At 36.3% G+C, this 22,459-nt stretch overlaps 2 protein-coding genes across 3 annotated transcripts in view; both read left to right on the forward strand.

Moving 5' to 3' along the window:
- The window catches only part of LOC101251163 (exocyst complex component SEC10b), a 37,791-nt gene that overhangs the window by 2,660 nt on the left and 12,672 nt on the right, over positions 1-22,459 (forward strand). The window contains exons 2-16 of one of the 2 annotated variants that reach the window (XM_004235166.5): positions 5,988-6,083; positions 6,189-6,446; positions 6,532-6,606; positions 6,980-7,081; positions 7,392-7,442; positions 7,563-7,668; positions 9,227-9,343; positions 13,758-13,849; positions 14,156-14,321; positions 14,405-14,481; positions 14,824-14,922; positions 15,023-15,113; positions 17,620-17,705; positions 18,286-18,459; positions 19,182-19,235. In XM_004235166.5, coding sequence (XP_004235214.1) covers positions 5,988-6,083; positions 6,189-6,446; positions 6,532-6,606; positions 6,980-7,081; positions 7,392-7,442; positions 7,563-7,668; positions 9,227-9,343; positions 13,758-13,849; positions 14,156-14,321; positions 14,405-14,481; positions 14,824-14,922; positions 15,023-15,113; positions 17,620-17,705; positions 18,286-18,459; positions 19,182-19,235 — 1,644 coding nt within the window. Of the gene's footprint in view, positions 1-5,982; positions 6,084-6,188; positions 6,447-6,531; positions 6,607-6,979; positions 7,082-7,391; positions 7,443-7,562; positions 7,669-9,226; positions 9,344-13,757; positions 13,850-14,155; positions 14,322-14,404; positions 14,482-14,823; positions 14,923-15,022; positions 15,114-17,619; positions 17,706-18,285; positions 18,460-19,181; positions 19,236-22,459 lie in introns of both variants that reach the window. The other variant, XM_010319919.4, reaches the window with a different exon arrangement.
- LOC109119746 (uncharacterized mitochondrial protein AtMg01250-like) lies at positions 3,093-3,565 on the forward strand. The gene is made up of 2 exons (XM_019212669.1): positions 3,093-3,173; positions 3,251-3,565. The coding sequence occupies exons 1-2, from the start codon at positions 3,093-3,095 to the stop codon at positions 3,563-3,565; spliced, it is 396 nt and encodes a 131-aa protein (XP_019068214.1).

Here is a 22,459-nt window from a genome sequence, read left to right on the forward strand (position 1 = left end):
GATCTGACAGATGTTATGGGCTGTATGGTGGAACAACTACCAACCATCTATTTAGGCCTACCACCTGTAGGCAAACAGAATTCAAAGATGTGATAGGGGGCCTGGATAGGTGTAGCAGTAAACTGGTGTCACGGGAGATAAAATTTATCTTTTGGGGGTTGACATGCACTAATCAACAGTGTCATGGATGGTGTACCGACTTATTTGATGTCTCTCATAAAATGCCAACAGCAGTGGAGAAGAAGTTGAGTACTAAGAGGTAGCAATTTCTATGGGAAGGCAATGTTGATAACAAAAGTTCCATTTGGTCAAATGAAAGAAAACCAAAAAAAAAAGGCAGAGGGGACTCTTTCTCCCTGCTAACTCATCGGATGAGAAGTAGGTCCCTTGTTTTTGGCAGGAAGAGTTCCAAGAGGGGATGAGAGTGAGGAATCTAAAGTTGCATAGCCAAAGCCTTTTATTTAAATGGCTTTGGAGTTATAATGATGAAAGCGAAAATCATGGAAACAGTTGATAGATGCTGAGTGTGATTGGAAATACATGTGGGCTCCATGCTCAGTAATTTCTTTTAAGTGGGGAGTGTGGTGCACAATCAGTAATGTAATGAATCAATATAATCAGTTTGTGAAACTGAATCTAGGGAATGTTAATAATGCCCAACTCTTGTCTGATATATGTCTGGGAAGTGAAAGTTTTAGATCAAAGTTCTTTGTTTTGTATAGCTGCTCCACAAACAAAATGAAAGGTATCTGACTTGTACTAAAGCATTGGTTGACAACTTATATTTAGGGGGAGGGTCTCTCAATGGGAAGTATATGAATTTGCTCAATTGATGCAATTATTGGACACTGTAAGATTGGAGCTGTGTTGTCGAAGGCACGCTTAAGTCTAGAAGCGAGGCTCAAAATGTGTTGAGTGCTTCGCCTCGCTTAATGTGTGCTTCAGTGTCATCATCAACGTTTTGAGACACACTTCTCCTTGCCAATGAGTTTCTTCAGAAGAAGCGACCCTAAACAATTGATATTTCACTTTATCCTAATTCTTTTTTAATATTTCTTTGGTCATATATTTGTCATTCATGCTTATGATTATTAGTTTTGAACTAACATATTGAGTCTCCATTTGCGCCCTTTTTTCATTAAAGCTCACTCTTCATTTGCGGTTTGCACTCAAAGCCCCAACAAGCCTCAGAGCTTTTTTTGCACTTTTTGCATTTGATGAAACTAGATTGGAGGACAACATGAGAGACTCATTAACCTGGGAAGCAAGCAATGATGGTATTTTGATGGTCAACTGCTGCTATAGTCTGTTACAAAAATAACAAGGGCTTTAGCACAATCAGTAATTTATGGAAATCCAAAAGCATCAGTTAAAGTTGCTTGTTTTAGTTGGATTGCAACAAAGGAAGCTTGCATAACTTAGGAGAACTTGCATTAGAGAGGAAGTATTCTATGTAATAGGGGTTACATGTGAAAAGAGGCAGAGACGGTTAATCATATAATCATTCATTGCAAAGTGGCAAGACAGTGTTGAGAGATCTTCCTAAACATAGATGGTGTCAAGTGGGAAATGTCTTCGGGTATAAAGAGTTTGTGGGAGACATGGCAACACCAAACAATGGCAGAAAACAAAAGATAGTATGGAGAAAAATTTCTCTGTTTTTTATGGACAATATGGTTGGAAAGAAATAGAAGTTTCTTTGAAGGGTAAAGGCATCATGTATCCGGGATAAAAAATAGATGCTTATTAACTTCGTATGTATGGTATAAAAGACATGTTATAGAAAATATGGAACAATATATGTTTTTTCTGGAGTGGATGGGAGGAATGTAGTTACCTTGTTGTGGTTATTGCTGTTTTTTTTTTGCTCCATATTGGTAAAGAAATAAAATAAAGAATATTGTCTCAAAGCCAAGAGAAACTAAAGGAACCTTTAGAAGCTATACAAGAAAAGGGTATCCTTGCAAAGCCAAGATCAACTAAATTAACCGATTGCGACAACTACGAACCCCATAATTAGTTTTGTTACTAATACTAACTAATAGGCTTTCAAAAGCTTTTCCATACAAATTGGGAGGAATCACTTGCTAGGCATGCGGTTGGTAATTAGTTTGAAGGATAAGATACAAGCTTACTCCAACCAGACTATATTTGACAATGCCGATGGATCTTACAACTTTGGTGGGCATTGTCAATTACATGGTCATATGCCATTTCAGCTTTCCATCTCCATTATTTCTATTTTTTTTGAAACCGAAAAATTCGTCTGTGACCACTCATCCTTTGGACCAATCAGAACCTTCTATTTTTATAATAATACTAAGTACGAAACAACAAGAATGACAAACCCAGTGTAATCTCACAAGTGGGATTTGTAGAGGGTAAGATATATGCAACCTCATCCCTACCTTTATAAGGTAGAGAGGCTGCTTCGGATTGACCACCCTCCTCCTTTATCCTGGCTTGGGACCGCAATATGAGCGAGCTCACATTGGCGAAATTTTTATAATAATAGCAAGTGCCACTGATATTTAATGTTGTGATTTTGCTTTGCAACCAGCATGTGAGTTTGATTGTTATGACTTATTTTGGCTGTTGCGAACATAATATCCTGTTAGCGACAAGGGCTGTTTCAAGTCTTCCTTTTATGTATCACCTTGGAATTTCTTCGAACTAGGAATAGGCCTATAGATTTGTTAGATGCTTTTTAAGAACGTGTATCATTACCATCCTACCAATACAGAGGGTGAAAATGAAGCATTGCAAGCAGATTTTGAGGAACAAGAAGTACTTTAGTGTTTAAAAATGTGTGCTATAGACAAAGCCCTTGTCCTGATGGATACACAATGTTTTTTTTAAATGGTGGGAGATCATTAAACATGACATTATGGGAATTTCCACATTTTTGCTCAACAAGGATGTTTGAAAAGAGCTATAATGCAACCAACATAACACTGATTCCTAAGAAGATAGGAGCAAAGGAACTCAATGACTTCAGACTCATCAGCTCATTGGAAGCTTCTATAAGCTAGTCCAAGGTTTTGACAGAAAGGTTGAAGAGAGTTGTGGATAAGTTGGCAGACAAACAACAGATGGCTTTTATTAGACGTATACTGGATGCAGTGCTTATAGCTAACAAAGCAATTGATTCTAGAATGTCCCAAAAGAAACCTGTATACTATGCAAACTTGATATTGAGAAAGCGTATCACCATGTGAATTAGGTTTTCATCCTATGTATGTTGACACAGATGGGATTTGGTAGCAAATCGATCCTTTGGATCAAGTTTTGTATTTCAACTGTTAAGTTTTTGGTACTCATCAATGGATCTCCTGAAGGCTTTCTCTATGCACAGAGAGGAATCAGGCAAGGGGATCCCTTATCACCCTTCCTGTTCATCATAGCTATGGAGGGACTTAACAATATGTTGAAGATATCCAAGACAACAAGAAGAATACAAGAATTTGAAGTCAGTTCGGTTGCTGGGAATTGTGTGGAGATCTCACACCTGCAATATGCTGAAGATACACTAATAATTTGTGGGCTAAGGAGGAGCAATTGCTAATTTTGAGACTTATACTAGTTTACTTTGAAGCCATATTTGGACTAGATATAAACTGGAACAAAAGCCATTTGTATTCGATTAATGTGGCTCTAGATATGCAAACACCTCTCACGGAACTTGGGAGGAGGAGTGATAGGTACTCTGCCATCTGTATACTTGGGCATGCCTTCGGTGGCAAAGTCTGGATACGTAGACATTTGGAACACAATATTGGAGAAATGTGAAAAGAAACTAGCTAGATGGAGATCACTATACCTCTCTTTTGGAGGTAAATTAACTTTGATAAACTCTGTTCTAAATGCTCTCCCTACATTTATGTTATCTATCTTCCATATTCCCTAGTCAGTAGTTCAGAAGTTGGACAAGATTAGAAAACTTCTCGTGGCAAGGAAATAAGGAAAGGGAAGACTTTCACTTAGTCAAGTGGAAGAACATCATCAGAAGTAAGATTCAAGGTGGATTAGGTAGCAAGAATCTCAAAGACCATAACATAGCTCTTAAGATGAAATGGTTATGGAGGTACCATCAGGAGGATCAAGCACTATGGTATAGGGTGATCAACAACAAGTATGAGGAGCTGAATAAGTGGGTAACAAAAGAGGTAAATACCCCCTGTGGGATTAGCCTTTGGAAATTCATCAGAATATTTTGGCCTTCAAGGTAGTTACAAGATGAAAGAAGGATACAAACAAATAAGTCTTGGTGGCATTCAAGGCTTCAAATGGCCTTGGAAGCAAATCTGGAGGATCAAAGTGCCACACAAAGTGGCATGGTTTACATGTCTACTACCCACTGAAGCAGTTTTGACATTGGATAATTTGGCCAAGAGAGGAATCTCTCTATGCAACAGACATTCCTTATGTGGTAAGGCTAATGTGACAGTGAGATATCTCTTCTTACATTGCAACTTTACTGAGCAGCTATGGCAGATTTTCCTTAATCTCAGAGGCATATCTTGGAGTATGCCTAGCTATATCGATGAGATTCTGTTCAATTGGGAGATGGCTGGAGTTGGGGCAACAAATAGAGAAAGATAGAGGATGATCCCTGCTTGTTTTTGGTGGACTATATAGAGGGAGAGAAACGATAGATGTTTTGAGAATAGGAGACAACCTGCAGGAAGTAAAGGTTAAGTGTATTTTGTTGTTTTGCTTTAGGTGTACAAATGTCTACTTCAAAGAAAGTGAGTCAATCATAGATGTTTTAGGGTCCGTTCTGATTTTGTTCAGTTTTTGGATAGATTATACTTCCTTTCTGCTTTTGTAAATATGGTTTTCCAGTACTACCTAAGTACTATATGAAATACAAATGTTACCAGTTTCAAAAAAGATCACATGTATCATTGATATCCATAACATCAGGATGAGTGCTGTAAGGTAGAATAAACTGCTATAAGGTATTGGTTGTTTTAAATGAGACATCAGAATTTAGTTGAAGGTGATGTAAGAACAAATATCGGGCCCTGCTCAGTGAGGAGTTATTGTTGTACATTTCTAGTTTGAGAAATCTAGTTTCCTTCCTCTATTAGTTTAAATCCCCATGGTGCCAAGAAAGATGAATTTTGTTTGCTTGGTTGGCGGTTAGAGGTTTGATTCTGATGGTTGAAAACTTGAGAAAGAGTAGGATTCCGATTACATATGTTGGTTTGTGCTCAAGGGTAAACACTTAGAAGAGGATGTGGATCATCTCTTATTGAATTGTCAGGGAGCATCACGAGTATGGGTGGAAGATCTCAAGATAGTTCATGATACAATGGACTATGCCAGGTACTAGACATGGCTTGTTGTTTCATTAGCACTCTTATGGACAGTTTGGAGGGAGAGAAATAAGAGTTTTTGTAGGGAAAGAGCTTGATTTTGTACATTTGGGGTTATCTCATGTTTTTAATGTCTTTTGCTTGCACCTATGAAGTTCCCATTTCTGTAGAATATTGGATGTCTTTCGTAGAGAATCATATCTTTTTATATTCGTTACTTTTTTGGGTAGACCTCTCATATACTGGAGTTTTTCGCCCTTATTAATAAAATTAGAATTTAATCGGTAGTAAAGTGTCCCTGCCAGTATAAGGTTAGTCTAGAGCAGATCTATTAGTTAATGGAAATGGCAAATATGCACACTAATATCTCATCTGAGTTTTGATTTTGTATGAAATTGCTGAAAGTCTTGCGGCTTTTGTTTTTCCCTAGCATAATTTATATTAGTAAAATTCACTTTTTTTGTTGCTTCCTTTTTCTTTGTTAGTTGTCTGTCATATAGCTGTTTTCAATGAACAAATGAGGACTGATCACAGTTCTTCTGTTGTACACCAACTTTATGCTACTTTTTAACTTTGTTTTCCTGCTTGTAAAATGATTACAATCCAGTTATTAAGTGAGGATGACAGAGATAATTTCTGGTTCCATTTTCTTTTGACTTAGAATAGATGAGAGAGACAAGAGATGGAATGAAGGCTGACAGGTTTTCAAGATCTGCATCTGCCGACTCTGATCCGCTTGTTCTTGACATAGATGATTTTAAGGTGATCCCTTGGATACCATTTAATTTGACTGGAAGATTATGCCAACTTAAGCTTTAGAAATTTTGTAGTTAACTGACAGCAATGTGCTCTATTTACTAAATGCAGGGGGCTTTCTCCTTTGATGGCTTGTTTGGTAACTTGGTGAATGAGATATTGCCTTCTTATCAAGAAGAAGAATCAGATTCCGCGGAAGGGCATGGAAATGGTGTTGGGAGTGATGCTCTACCAAATGGGAATTTGCGAGCACCACCAGATGCGGGAAAGTCAGCACAAGGACTGTCAAGTCCCCTATTCCCTGAAGTTAATGCTTTATTATCCTTATTTAAGAATTCTTGTAAACAATTGGTCGATCTCAGAAAACAGGTATGGTAAAGCATTATATGTGGATTCAGTGAGATAATACTTTTGCTGATGACTTTTATTCTAATCCCCTCATATTTAATCAAAGGTTGATGAGAACCTTAGTGATCTTAAAAAGGAAGTTGTTGTCCAAGATTCAGAGCACCGGAAGACACTTTCTGAGGTTAGTGTATTGAATTCAGTATCATGGCCATTATGAGATGAAGTTAATATTTCAGTCACCGGAAATATTTTTTCTGGAAAATATGTTTGTAATAAGTTACCTCATTGTGTTGTACTCTGCCCCATAGTAAGTGTCTTGATAGAATAAATAATGACAAAATGATTTTGAGTAACATTTTAAATCACAGCATGTATGGGTCTGTTTTCAATTTATTTCTGAAATTTGTTTTATGAAATGAGAGTTGATCCACTTGTTTCGATTGGTGTCTCTTTCTTCCCTGTGTACTTACTTCCAAAGGTGTCCAATATCCTTCATGCTGCGTTGAGCTTCTTTTTACCTAAGGCCTCAAGTTTAAGACCATTGCATTGTGCAGCTGGAAAAAGGTGTAGACGGATTGTTTGATAGCTTTGCACGGTTGGACTTGCGTATATCTAGTGTGGGTCAGACGGCTGCCAAAATAGGAGATCATCTACAGGTATAGCTGCTAAATACCTTCTTTGTATTTTGAAAGTCTAGTAAGCACTTGTTTTGATGCTTGATTAAGGTTAATGTTTATTTTATGGTCAAGTTCAACTTGTTTTTTCTTCCAGAAATATTCTTCCTCTTTTACTTTGTGTTTCTCTTACTGATAATGAAATGCCTACTTTTATGAGTAGAACGAAAGAGAATCTTTTGCTCAACTCCATAATTTTTATGTTGATCTGTTTCCCAAGCTGTTTAAGACCATGTCATCACAGAATGCTGTTAGTATTTTCAGAATATATTGAATCTCCTTTTGTGTTCAGAGTGCAGATGCTCAGAGAGAAGTTGCTAGTCAGACGATAGAGCTTATAAAGGTAAACTTTACTGGCTAACTTCTTGGTTATCAAAAGAACTTCTGACTTACTTCCGCCATTCTGTAAAACAAGTTCTATCCTCATTTTAAAACTGACAGTATTAGTTGCTTCCTTTGATAGTACTTGATGGAGTTCAATGGCAGTCCAGGAGACCTGATGGAACTTTCTCCTTTATTTTCTGATGATAGTCGTGTTGCGGAAGCTGCTTCGATTGCTCAAAAATTAAGTGAGATCCATATGCTTCCTCGATATTCTCATGTTGTAAACATTACAATTGCTTTACCTAAATTTTTCCATGATTGTTTCAGCTGTCAATTGTATTAACTCCTTGTGTTTATCTACTAGTCAATGTATAAAGTGAGGAAAATCACCTGCTTCTTAGTTTTAAGAAAGATGCCAACATGTCATTAGCCTTTTTTTCCCCTTGAAATTCTAATTTACAGTTTATATAGTAGACTTCAAATTTAGAGTTCCATAGCAGTGTCCTGACTCTAACCTCTACATTTTCTCTCTAGCTTATCTTTGTCCTCTTTATTTTCATGTTCAGTTCCTTTTTCCTAAAAATGAAAAAAATCAGCAATGCATAGAGCAGCCTGAAGCAGGGTTCTCTCTTTCCTGTGTAGACCCTGGATTTAGATTTTCCTTCCTTGACTACCCAAAACTAACACTTTGTCTTCTCATGAGGTTTCCAAGGCATAAGATCTGTATCTCTGTATTATCATCTCATAATCATACGAGACTTTGTGAACGACAAATCATTTTGGCCCAGTGCCTTAAAATGTGTAACGGTTTGCATTCTGCAGATGTTTTCCATTACTGAGGGATTTGTCATATTTATGGTAAATAGCATAATAGAATAGCTGATGCGAAAATCCTGCTGCTTGTTTTCCTTTTTATGTTCTCTTTTCAGGATTGGGCGGGCTAGAGATGAATCCCGGATTTCAAGACAACGGTTGCACCATTGTTTAAAGATTAAATATAAATTTCAAAGGAACAATTGGATTAGAGGATTTATATCTTTTGTTTTTTCATAAAAAAAAAACTAAGTTATTATGACAACAACTTGGCGAGCAAATAATAATTACATTATCACAAAAATGTCATCGGAGAAATTAAAAAAACAAAAGTGAAGGGGGCAGTTTTATAAGGAAGGCTGCTCTAGATTTTTTTTTTTCTAAAAAAACAAATGGCAGTAAGTGGGATTCGATCCCTTGACTTGATGGAGTTAAGACTTGGTCTCAACCAGTGAACCTCTCAATCTCTTTTGATCGTGCCTTCAGATAATACTAGATATATTTAAGTATTGTAACAAATAATATATCTATTTCAGTCAGATGACCATGGTTTCATGTGACTCTTTTCTTACACATAAATTCTCCATCGGAGGAACATCTGAGAGTGGTATAGTGTGACAGTTTGATTTTGCAGGTTCTGGTCTGTGACCCATTGTCTCAATCACTATTCATTCTTTTTTATTGCTCGTATTACTTTAGATTTAGTTTTTTAATATCTTAATTCTACTGAGGCATGCACTTTACACAATGCTCTTTTTTGTTTGAGGATTTCTTATCCTTCCCTTCCGTGATGTTCCTCTTTAGATAAAAGAAATGGACTCGACTTTGATTTCTTTCTTGGTATACAAGAGTGTAACAATAGTGTATTCCTTTGGTTGCAGTTACATTCATTAATATTCTTCTTTTCCAGGGATCTTCACGTTAGGACTTCTTTTCTTCATTTTCCTTGATTTTTATGAAGAGTTACATATCTTTCCACATACATATTAGGATCATTTGCTGAGGATGATATTGGAGGACAAGCCATGACCATCTCAGCTGTCGGTAATGCAACTGCGAGTAGAGGACTGGAAGTTGCTGTTGCCAATCTCCAAGAATACTGCAATGGTACATAATCAGGAACTTATTTCTCCATCTACCACTTCTACTTGTTTTATCTTGTTAGAACTGTAAGACAGATTTTAAAGACCTCGAACCCTCCAATTGCTGTTCTACTTAATAAGTGCAGTAAGCATTTTTGTAAAGGAACAGGGTACTTGATTGAACTCCATACCATAGATTAAGTGGTTGAGTAAAGGAAGTAAATCTATCACTATAAATGTCAGATATGAAGCTTAAAAACCCTATGAACGATTCTTCCAATTTTTGAGATAAGCACTTAGTGACTATGGTTCAATCCTTTTTACTGTCCTGGGTTTTTTTTTTTGATGTCTGGACTGGAGCCAACCTATTAGGCCTACTGCAGCCCCAGAAACTCGGAGAGGATGGGCCTGCACTCTACCCGTCTCCACTTAAACACCAGAACTAGTTCACTTGGCGCAAGGCTCAAACTTGTGGCCTAAGACACTAGTCCCTCAGGCTCAACCTTTGCCAATTGAACTGAACTCCTGTGGGGTTCAATTGGCAAATACTGTCCTGAGTTGCTCTAGTCTTTTTGTAAGTGAAGTGTTTTATAGTTTGTTTTGATTTTGGCAAGGGTTGTTTGGTGCAGGAATTTGTGAAAGCTTCAGTTAGGTACATCAATGCCACTAGCTCAGTAACCTAATGAGAGTAACTATACTGATACATAGTTCCATTTCAGTATCTTAGATTGGCTGTTACATACTTGTAAGGGTAGATTACTAGAGATCATATCTCATGGTCCAACTTTTGTGATATAATTAAGGTCTGAGTAACATTTATGCAGGTTGTTGCGTAAGGAAATTTTGAGTATTTGAATGCTTGAACCCCATGATTAGTTGTATAAAGCATTAATGTTCATTGAAGTGTGTTAAAACATATTTGAACATCTCAAAACCTGAAATTTATATTATAAAACTAGTGATCGAGGGACAAGAATTTAGATTGCAAGGTCAAAACATGAGGATAAGGTAGGGATAGCCTAGTAGAGAGTATTCTCCACCTTCGACCTTGAGGGTGGTGTTCCCGTCACCAAGGAAAGAAGTGGGAAAGATAAGAGTAGTGTTGTGAAAAGCCCGCTTCAAGTCGAGGCACTACCAGTGCGCTTCTTTCTCCTGAGGCGATGCGATCTGAAAAAGGCGCTCGGTTCAGATAAAGAAGCGAGAAGCGACAGTATGGAAAAAGCGCAATAAAGCGCGCTTTTTATAAAAAAGCGACAATTAGTTTTTTTTAAAAAAATAGTTTTTTTTTAAAAAATTTCTGAAATAGATACGACTTAATTTTCTTTCACGACTTTACTCTTCTTTCGCTGCTTCTCTTCTTCACGACCGCGACTGCTCTCTCTTCACCAGCTTCATCTGATCGGTGAGTTTCTTTTCTCTTCGATATGCTTCTCCTCTTGCTGCTCTTTTTATTTTTCCCTTTTCTCCTCTTTGGGTAATGCAAACAGGACTCTTCTTTGCTGTAGTTTTTGATTTTTTGCTTTATATGTTATGACTTATGAGTATTATTGACTATCTATTTTCATTAAATCTAAGACTATATTACCTCTATTCAGTTATTAATATATTTTTATTTTTATACTAAATGTCCCTCTTTTAAAAAAAATCGCGCTTCGCTTCACGCTTCTCGCTTCTGTGAAGCGAGCCCTCGCCGCTTTTTTTCACTTCTCGCTTCCCAAAACACTGGATAAGAGGGGGTCTGTGACAAAGGAGTCAGGTTTACCAAGTGTAAAACGAAAGAGAAAAAGACACAGAATTTCATGACCTGTGACCAGTGTGTAACTTTAAATAGTACAATGTTCAAAGCTTAATTGAAGAAAAAAAATCACGGTTCATGAAAAGTATATAAGAAATTTGGAATTTATTGAAAAAATAGTGAGATATACCAAGTGATGAGTGGATAGCTAAGACAGAAGGAAACTAGACTTGGGTTGTTAACTTAGGAAAGCCTTTCTGTGAGCTATTTGGGTTTGAGCCATGTTGGTTTTTATTTATTTACTTATTCATTTTAATTTAGAATAGAATTATTAACTCAAATATAACTATTTTAATTGTTTATGTGCTAGGTTAAATTTGAGTAGCTTGTCGAACACTAGAGCTATGTATTCAGTTAAAGGAATTCTTTGAGCTTTATCCTGTTTTATTTCCTTTATTCGTGTTCCTTGTTTTTGGTTTGTGAGATTTCTTTTTTTAATTTGTTTCGAGAAACAACTTCTGATAGGTAAGGTTTTGCAGCGGATACTCACGGCTGCATAATGAAAAGTGATATTAACCTGCACCTTGCAAAATGCTTCTTCAAACTTTTAGCTCTCCTTTGATGGTCACTTACATTGGTTGACACTGTTGATGCTCTGTATATTGTGATTTATTTGAAATCCCCTGGATCTACCTTTAGTAGCTTTACCAAAGGCCTTGAATGCAAAACATGACACCACATCTCTAGCACTTATTTCTTATGATGAGAAATCCATCTAGAGACAACTCTTTGGGCCAATCACAACAACAACAACATCAACAACATACCTAGTGTGATCCCACAAGTAGGATCTCATAAGGGTGGGGTTTACGCATACCTTACCCCTAACTTTGCGGGGTCGAGAGGTTGTTTCTGATAGACCCTCGACTCAAGAAAAACATTTTTCTAAACAGTTTTGAGAAATACACGAGTAAAACAAGCTATGTTGAAAATATCGAAGAAAAAATCTATTTATAGCAAAAAGAGTAAAGATAACCAAAGAAAAATAAACAACAATAGTGTTAGAATTGAAGAGTAAGAAAATGGTAGAATGATACTAATAACACCATGATTGACTAGAACCATCCTCTGACCCAGAGAAAAGAGAGAAACTGCTTGACTACCTACGAACCTTCTACCTTAATCCTTGAACTTCATGCCCTCCTAACTAGGATCATATCCTTAATGAGTTGTAGATGTGCCATGTTATGTGTAATCACCTCTCTCCTATTCTTCCTCGGAGTACCTATGCCTCTCTTTAGAACTATGGCCGTCAACCTCTAGCACCCCCTTACTGGGGCATCTGTGCTCCTCCTCTTCACATGCCCAAACCATCTGAGTCTTGCTTCCCACATCTCCACCATGAAGGCCAACCCCACCTTGCCCGGTATATCCTCGTTCCTAATCTTGTCTCTTACTGTGCCCACATATCCATCTAAGCATCCTCATTTTTCACTACTTCCATTTTCTGGACGTTTGAGTTCTTGACTGGCAAACACTTTGCTCCATACAACATAGTTGGCCTGACAACCATTCCATAAACTTACCTTTAAGTCCCAACACTTGGTGGTGCATTCTCAAAACATAGGACACCAAATGCCAATGTATCTTTCCACTTGTCTAATCTTGATCGACATGAGGACAAATTAGAGTAACCCTAGAGTTGTGTTGGTTGGAGTTAGCAGTTTGGATAATCTAGGTGCCAACAAGTTAACCCCTATAATACTGTTATTAACCAAAAGAAAAAGGGCAAAGAGAAAAGAAGTTGATAAATATATGCATTGAGGTATGCCTTCTCAAAAATTATTTGTAGGCACATGTCTTCTCAAAATATATATATGTATGAGGTATGCTAATAATGACCCCTTAAAAGTCAGAATTGATGTAGTTCAGAGTGCTAGTGTTTTTTTTCAATAAGTGCACAACAAAATTGACAGATCTTAATTTTTATGCATCTGTTTTAACCATATATTTTTTGAAATTGGTAACCGTTCTCTGTTTTAACCATATAATTGGAAGTGATATTGGTATGAACTGAGATAGAAACCATTATATGAAGTCTGTCATTTCTTTTATGCGTTTTTTATGAGTCGGACACATGCTACCACAATTTAAGATCTGTCTTAGGTGGTACTAGGGAAGGTTTCTGCTGTTAATGTTCTCCTGTGTTTGGCAGTTACTTCTTTTATTCTTGTTTTCCTTAGACTTAGTTGTTGTTTTGTTTACATTAGGTTTGATCATTAAGTCTTGCTATTCTATTTAAAGTCATATATGTACATGTAAGAATAAGTGAGAATTAGAAAACCTCTAGATATTAACCCATAATTTCCCTAGGAAACAAGTTATCTACCGATCTTGCATGCGAAAGAAATAGACCTGATAGAATGGAGTAAATACAGAGCATTGGTAAAGTTGACACCAACTAATTTAGAATTTGGACGTAGTTGATTGATTGATAGTACATATGGTATTCACGATTTGTAGAATGATGACGTTGAGAAAATAACATTTATAGAAACTGTGGCAACTTTCTGATAAAAAGAAAGAAGTGAGAACTCTCATTATCCATACTTAATTTTCTTCCTTGCCTTTTACTTACAATTCAATAGAGTTTGCTTTCTTGTTAAAAGACATCTTAAGTTTTCTTCTTATTTTGTGGCTGTAGAGCTGGAAAACAGATTACTATCTCGATTTGATTTGGCTTCACAGAAACGTGAGCTGTCTACAATGCGGGAATGCGCTAAAATTTTGTCACAGGTAAACAAGTAAATTATGTAGACGTAGCAGTTCCTTGGGTGAAATCTCCATGTGTAAATTTGTTCCACGGAACAACTGTGATAAGGTGCAGCTGATCATGATTTTTGTAAAAAAGGAAGTTTACAGATAACATAGAGCTTTATGAGAATTGTTCTTTACCTTTTCCTCTAGATAATGTTGGTTGCTTCCCTTTTAAGTGACATCTGAAACTTTTGTTGTTTACTTAGAATTCAGTATCGGATTCTAGTTTATATACATTGAGAAACTTTTTCTTATTTATATTGACATATTAATGTTGGAAATCAGTTTAACCGGGGTACCAGTGCTATGCAACACTATGTGGGATTATGTCCAATGTTCGATCTGGAGGTCATGAATGCAGATGCTGAATTGGTTCTTGGAGATCAGGGTGCACAACCCAGCCCTAGCAATGTTGCACGTGGTCTTTCTTCAATTTTTAAAGAGATTACAGGTTATAAAAACTGAAATTGTTCTGAATCGAAGAGTGGTTTTCTTTTCAATTCATGCCTCTTGATGCCTCGGATTTAATTTCAGAGACAGTGCGCAAAGAAGCAGCCACAATAGCAGCTGTTTTTCCGTCCCCAAATGATGTAATGTCAATACTAGTTCAGGTATGATTGTACTATTACTGGCGTTGTGCTTGAGGTAGTCAGTTGTTGAATTATCTTCTTCTGGTGTGATGGTGCATGCCTGTAATAAAACAAGTTAGCTCAGAATATGGGCAGAGTGATTTTGCTAAACTTTTTCTTGCTAGATGACTTAGCATACTAATGAATATTTACTGTTTTTTCTGAACATTGTTCCTTATAGATGTTTTGAGCTTCCTCTAAGCCATATTCTATTTTCTATTGATTCTGGTGTTGCCGTTCAAGTTAAAATGATTGCCAAATGTGTCACTGTAAAAATTGTATTGTGAATTGTTATATAATGACTAATCCATGGTGGTTGTTCAGCGTGTCTTGGAGGATCGTGTTCCAAAGCTACTTGAGAAACTCTTACTGAAACCGTCTCTTGTTAGTCCACCTGCCATGGAAGAAGGAGGACTTATATTAGTGAGTAACATGACAAGGAATTTTCTTCTGTTCGCACAGTCCTTGAGGGAAAAACATGAGCCACTAATTTATCCTTTTTTATTCATTTTTGTGCATTCAGTATCTCAGATTGCTAGCCGTGGCATATGAGAAGACACAAGAGCTAGCTAGGGACTTGCGTGGTGTAGGGTGTGGCGACCTGGATGTTGAAGGTAGAAATACTTTCCATCATCTCATCGTTGCAAACATCTGGTTGAATTTTTATTGTGTAAATGTGATAGAGATTCAAGTGAAAGATACAAAGATCTGCATATAACTGCTTTTTATTTGGACCAAATATTGCTCCAAAATAATATTTTGAGATGCACCTTTATGGAGACATGTACAAGCCCCAAAACTTTTTGTTAGTGTCGTGACTCGAAATCTCTTTGTGAACTAAGATGAGGAAACAATAAGGGATGTGACAAATGTCTTAAAGCGCTACACTAGAAGGTATTGCTATTGATGTAAAAAAAAAAAGATTTACCCCAATTCACTTGCAGACAGTTCATTTTTCTCGTCTCAAGGAAGTGAAAAAACACTGAGGATTGCTGGAAAACAACTAAAAGTAGCAGAAGAATAAGCAGCTAATAAGTTTGATCTACTAGGCTGTGAAAAGATGTCAGAGAAGTTCTTTCTTTTGATTTTTCCTTCTGGCATAAAGGAAGAAGATCAGTTGATTGAATGGGAGGTAGAAGCAAAAGAAAGAGGATTGGATATTTTGAATTATTGAATGGGATAAAAAGAAGGTAGAATTGGGCTAGTGAAGCCTGCTCGTTTATAGATCGTTGAAGGGACTACCAACCAGTGTTATTAAAAGCGCGAGCTTCAGCGCTTCTCTGCCACTGAAGCGAGGCGCCAGAGGAAAAGAAAAGCATGCACTTTTGGTGTCAAAGTGAGAAAGTCTGCGCTTTAGAGAGAAAAGCGAGAACCAAAGACTAATTTTAAAACTTACGCAAAAGAGTCTCACGCGACTTCTCTTCATCGAAAAATGGGAAAGGAATGCTAGATGTTTTGATAGCATAGAGAATAGTATGCAAAAGATTAAGCTAAACTGCCTTTTGTTACTATGTTTTTGGTGTAATCAAATATACTCAAATACACTATCTCCATAATTGAGGTTCTATATTCAATTTAGGTAGGAGTTAGCAGGATTTTGAAGTAAAATTTGTATATATGGTTTTCAGTACAACCTATGTACTGTTTGTGAGAAATATACGAAGTTACCTGTTCAAAAAAAAAAAGTGTGCTGCTAGAATTTTCAGAATAAAAGAGCAAGGTAGACTGAAATGTTCGCCGAAATTAAGAGTGGTTCCACTAGCATGGTATCTGTTAAGAATTCCCACATCGGAAAAGGGATGAAAATTTGGTCTCTTTATATGGACTTGGACAATCCTCCCCTTATGAGCTAGTTTGGTGTTGATTTAGGCCCAAGATACATCCTTACATGGTATCTGAGCCAGTCCCATCCCAATTCTTTATTCACCAATGTTGGCCCCCCATATTATAGTGTCCACGCTCTAGTTGACTAGGTCTGGGCGTCCGCGTGAGTGTTAAGAATTCCCACATCGGGTAAGGGATGGGAATTTGGTCTCTTATATGGACTTGGATAATCCTCCCCCCATGAGCTTAGCTTTTGGGGGGTTGGGTTGGGCCCAAAATCCATCTTTACAGTATCAGTACTAAAGTTATAAAAGAGCAAATAAGTGAAAAGTGAAAAGTATGTTGGAGCTTTAAATGCAATCAAACTATAGGCTAACCGCAGAAAAACCACCAATGAAGAGGGAACCAAAAAAAAGAAATGTAATGCAAACTATAATTACAAAAATGATTATTTGGACAAAAGAAGAGAAAAACTATAGTTAAATCGTTTATATATGTTGTTGTGCCCTTGAAGACAGAAACCCCCTTGGTGAGGTTGCACACACCTTAGCACCTTGACCTAAAGCACCTATTAAGCAAGGTGAAGCACCCAACGTGGGCTTCACCATGCTTCAGGGCTGAAGTGTGCTTTAGGCTAGCCTTTACCAACGGTGTAAAAGAATAGAAAAACGTTAGTCAGCTGACATTCCCAGTAGACTGAAGTTACTTGGAACTTTACCTATATTGTAGAGGATTGATACCATATGAGAAAATAAGAGAAGAAGAGATACTGATTTCGGTGATTGGATAAATAAAAGACACACCTCTTTAGTCTTTAATGGTGTCGACCACGATACACATATGTTATCTGTCCAATGTTGGAGAATACCTTACTTTAGAACTGGGCACTTCTAATAATGTTCTAATTTGACCTTTAACATTCTAACATTGAATGCTACTCTTCCTAGTTGCTGACAATTATCTCTAGTTAAAATTGAACTAGCTACAATGGAGAATATGTGGATGTAATATCAAATCTAAAACCTGACCTTTCTTGTGCTATCCTGTCATTCTATCTGCTTGAGTTCCCAAAAAGTACAGAAAATGCCATGCTCATATACTTCTTACTTCCACAAAAAAAAAAAAAAATACGTACAGAGATTTTGATTGGTAAAATCAAGCATAATTGCACTGCAACACTTTTTGTTGAAGAAGTTTTCTACTGTTTGAATATGGTTGCACCTTTGTTTCTGTTGTACGCGATAGTGACTTTTGTGTTTGTGCATTACAATCTCATGTTGTTTTTCTTCTGGACAGGTTTAACGGAATCCCTGTTTCTACCCCACAAAGATATATACATTGAGTACGAGCAGGCCTCTCTTAGACAACTCTACAAAGCTAAGGTTGGGATAGTCTGTCTCTTAGTGGTCCATCATCTTAAACTTAGGATATCTCTCTGTCTAGTTTTCTCTTTCCTTTTGGTCTAACTTGCAGAAGAAAAATTTATAAGATACCTCTACAGCATGGTGATAAATAACTCCTGAAATAACAATCTAAATGTTAACATATCTGCTTTTCAGTATTTTATTTGGTTATGATGATGATGATATATGTATATACAAGTAATAAACTGGAGATTAAGAGAGAAAGGGATAAGATTTATGGACTGTCAATTGGCTGTGTTAGCAGGTTGTGGAAAGCTTGAGATTATTTCCTTGCAGAGCCCAAATAAGTTTCAATAGGACTACGTTGGGTGGATGTATGATAAAGTAATGTTCATAGCTGACTCATGTTTTCTGAAAACCATTAAACAATTTTGTACTTCGGGAGGTACATTGTTAGAAAAAAAAGATCATTATTAGTGCCATAAAATTGCAACAAGTTGCCGAACTTGGTGTTTATGAAGCATTTCACTGATAAAATATCATTATACTGATTATTACTCATAATCTAGCGTCAACACACTTCGGTTATACCTCGCAGATGGAGGAGCTACGTGCTGAAGGCCAGCAATCCTCCGAGTCATCTGGGACAATTGGACGCTCAAAAGGTGCTTCAATGGCATCCTCTCACCAGCAAATTTCTGTTACTGTGGTGACAGAGTTCGTTCGTTGGAATGAAGAAGCAGTATCCAGATGCACTTTGTTTTCATCACAGGTATATGTGACATATGTTTCAGGATGTTGCAGGGAGCTACAACCAGGGACAGATAAACATTGGTCCAAGGGGTGTCATGTGACACTGCTTCGTTGATTATTTTCTAACTAGATATACCTATAAAAGTAATAAATAAAACAATTATGAAAGGTAGAAATGTTAAAAGGACTCTGCTTGTACCAATGTCACTCAGTAGCTTGGTGGTTGGGTCATGGCTGTTCCAATGTTTGCGTGGGAGGTGCGGGATCAAACCTTCACAACCTCTTTTTTTTTTATGCAAATGCAGTTTTGGGCTTTTGGCAGTTTGGACCAATTCAATAGTGATACTGCTAATGGAAAATTCTGTGTACGCCACTGGCTACAACCTACTCTTTCTTGGAATGCATATATACCTTTGAGATGGTTGGGCACAGCTTCCTGATTTATAAAATTATCTAGGTGGAAGATCCAAGAGAATATATATTGCATTGAGCCTGAATACTACAGAGTCACACACACATACTCAAAGTCAATTAATTAGCGAACAGTTCTATAGAAGTCTAAAGACAACATTTTTTCTGACAAGTTTATTGGTCATGTTAGAGAATTATAATATCAAATGTCATGTCGTCCGTTTCCAGTAGACTGGTGCAGTTCTTGTCCTCGCACTTTGATATTGATCCAATCTGATTCGTTTCAGACCTACAGGGTTGACCTAATTGCTTGTTAATTTTTTTGTACAGCCTGCTGCAATTGCTGCTAATGTAAGGGCTGTTTTTACATGCCTTCTGGACCAAGTAAGTTCACTACTTTTCTATTTCAAAGTTTGTTTCTGCTGGAAGTAAAGTTGTCATAAAGGGCCAGCCGAGCCCCACCAGGCCCAAGCCTCGCGAGCCAAGGAATTTGATGGGCTAGGGCGCACCGGTCCTTCATTTGAAAGGGCCTGAAAAATGCTCAACTCAACCCTAGAAGGGTCGCAAGCTGGGGCGCGCTAGCCCTTTTTTATTCAAACTTAATATTCTCTAACTTAAAAGAACATGAAAAGATTTTCAAATCAAATATGTCAAACAATGGTGTTGTTTCAATATCACTAGCAAAAATAGTGTGATTCGTATGTATCTAGGATGCTAGATACGCGAGATACATGTATCTAGTGTGATGCATCCCTAATAGACGAGCGAAATAAGAGTCGCTAGCGATATGGGAGGGAGGCGAGGGTGCGGGATTTGTCTATGTATCTAATTAGATATATGCGAATCCACTTGGATGGAGTGTAAATAGAATAAATTACATAATTTTGAGTCCATGTATCTCGAGTTATATCACTACAACCAAAAAGGAATTTAGCGGCAATAATAAAGGTCATTAGCGGCAATAACTATTACCACTATAGCATTTACCGGCCGTTTGATTTTGGCTGTTATTGTTGGGGTCGCTAAAGCCTTCCTCGGCCATTCAGATGAATGCTGGTAAAGGTATACTTTATTGCCGCAAAAAGTCGCAAGCTATAATGGCAATTGTTTGTGGACATTATGATGGCTACTAAGGATAGCTAATTATGTTGTGTTAGCGACTATTTTTTTTGGCACTAATTCACTTAAATTGTCGATAAATGTAAGTAGATTTAGCGGCAATTAGAATGGCTAATAAAAGTCAATATCTTTAACAACAAATGTTTTGAGAAAGTGTAATGGCTACAGTAACCTTGTGAAAATATCTTTATTTTTTCTTTTAGCGTCTATTATTATAGCTTGTATATTAAATTAAATTGACATGTATGGAAATAAATAATGGCAACATTCATCAAAAAATTATCTAAGCAACATAATATATAACTAATTAATCATAAAACTAATTAAATCTTACCAAACCCTTACAACAACAAAAAACATAGTCACAGTAATTTTAGAAATAAACTCATTATTTTGACTAAACCAATCCTATAATCGTAGTCTTCAACTATTTTTTGTAATTCTTCATAATAAAATCTTGCATCTGCTAAATTTCGAACATCAAATCACATGACCTGAAATAGTAAATAAATGTGTCAACAGGTGAAATACAATGTGGAAAAATATTGTAAGTATTGTGATATCAAGCAATTTCAGATATTGAATTTTTAGAAAATTACAACAGATACCAAAGGCAGAGACAATTAAAAATTAACTGAATTATATGACAATATGAAAAACTCAATAGCAGTTACAAAGGAAAGAAAAAATCAACAAGAAAATAGAACCATTATAAATGCAGAAAGAATAAAATGAAACAAAATGCAACAACGTAGAAACTAAAAAAGAAAATGCATTCAGATTCTACTAAAACCACTAAGCCTGCTTCAACTACAAATATAGTTTTTAGCGAACATGTACATGCACCAAGACAAGAATAGATGGTCTTACACAAAGTGTTATTTCTGAATTTCAAAACTTGGAATATGAGTTTCGTTAAGCTACTTATCAATCTCAATTAACAAACTAATTGTACTACCTCTTTCTTGGTTATATGACACAATCTGACTTCAATAATCAGTTTGACCTATTTCAGTCTTGAAACTGCAATAATTTTAGTACTATCCAAAAGTAAATGTGTAGTTTTTAAACTATATTCAATGTTCTCTTTGTTCATAGAGATTTTAACTTTAAACACTAAAATAACCAGAGAAAATATAACAAGGGTGACGTAGTAGATAAGAAAAACATTGAATAAGTAAAGAAAGCTTAATGTATCAATTTACTTATAGCTATTTTTGCCTTCACCAAATCATGAGCAAAGATGGAAATATACCTATAGAATATTGTTTGATACTTATACATAAGAATAAGCTCAAGTTCCAAATCATCCCTCCTCCATTACGATATCCAATAAGTAACACAAATAACAAATCTGAGGTGTTCCAAAATAAATGAACTGTAATTAGACATTATAGTAGGAAAATGTATTTGACCATGAACTTCTAGGGCTTATGGTCAAAAAATTTAAATAGGAACAAAAAGTTCAGAAACAACATCAATAAGTCACTCAGTAATAAATGAGATGAAAAACAAGCAAGAAGGTGATTTATCCATTCATAAACTATAATTGAACATCTTATTTATGGGAAAGAAATAACATACACAATTGTGAAGCTCCTTGGTGATATAGAAAATGAATGCGCCAAAAATGATCTTGCTTTGAATTGAACCAAGATTAAAGGTCATTCAAGAAAATTAGAATAGAAATTTAATCATATATAATTAGAGTTAAGCAAAGTGATTTTAAAATTCTCATCGATGAGATCAAAACTGCAGCCTTACTCTATAGGTCTTCCCACAACACGAAAAAATAAAATAAAAATTAGACCATTTAGTACGAGAAATTGTTCTTGCATTTTCTAAAAGAAGATAACACAACTTGTCCATCACTTACTTTATTATTATATTTGTGTTCCATTATTTCCTATGTCCCCACAATTTTCATGCATATATCAGTATCAAAATTCCACTAATTGAAAAGGGTACAGACTTTGTCGGTGACAATAGGCTTCCCTCATGTTCTTAGGAGAAATATCTTTCTTTATTTGTGATGGCAAAAACTTGTCTAACATCAATAGGAGTAAAACTTAATCCCCCAAGGTCCCTTAGATTGAACGAACATATAAACCAAACTAGAGAGGGATAAATTAAAAGGCACTAACATATAAAATAATCAAATTTCAACTGACGCAACACATAAGAAAATATCTCAATAGAATTCATTACCTATAACACTTGAAGTTATATATCCAAGAGGCATATGAAGTGACATAGATATGGAGAAAGATATGAAGGGTATGAAAGCTGAACTTCTGCTAGAGTTTGAAAATATAGCTAAATTTGAGGAGATTGCATGGAGATAGAGATCAAGGATCAATTGGCTGAAACAGGGCGACAACAAAACCAAGTTCTTTCACAGAACTGCCAACTCACACAGAAGATACAATAATATAGATGAGTTAAATGTGGGGGGTGAAGTAGTCAAGAATCCAGAAGACATAAAGAAG

The sequence above is a fragment of the Solanum lycopersicum genome, chromosome 3 (genome assembly GCF_036512215.1).
Source record: "Solanum lycopersicum chromosome 3, SLM_r2.1".
In the NCBI taxonomy this organism is placed as follows: Eukaryota; Viridiplantae; Streptophyta; class Magnoliopsida; order Solanales; family Solanaceae; genus Solanum; species Solanum lycopersicum.

Excerpts from the sequence above, each read along its gene's own strand:
- LOC109119746 (XM_019212669.1), top strand. The coding sequence starts at position 3,093 with ATGGCTTTTATTAGACGTATACTGGATGCAGTGCTTATAGCTAACAAA. Across the intron at positions 3,174-3,250 it reads GAATGTCCCAAAAGAAACCT|ATGGGATTTGGTAGCAAATC; the intron begins GTATACTATGCA and ends ATGTTGACACAG.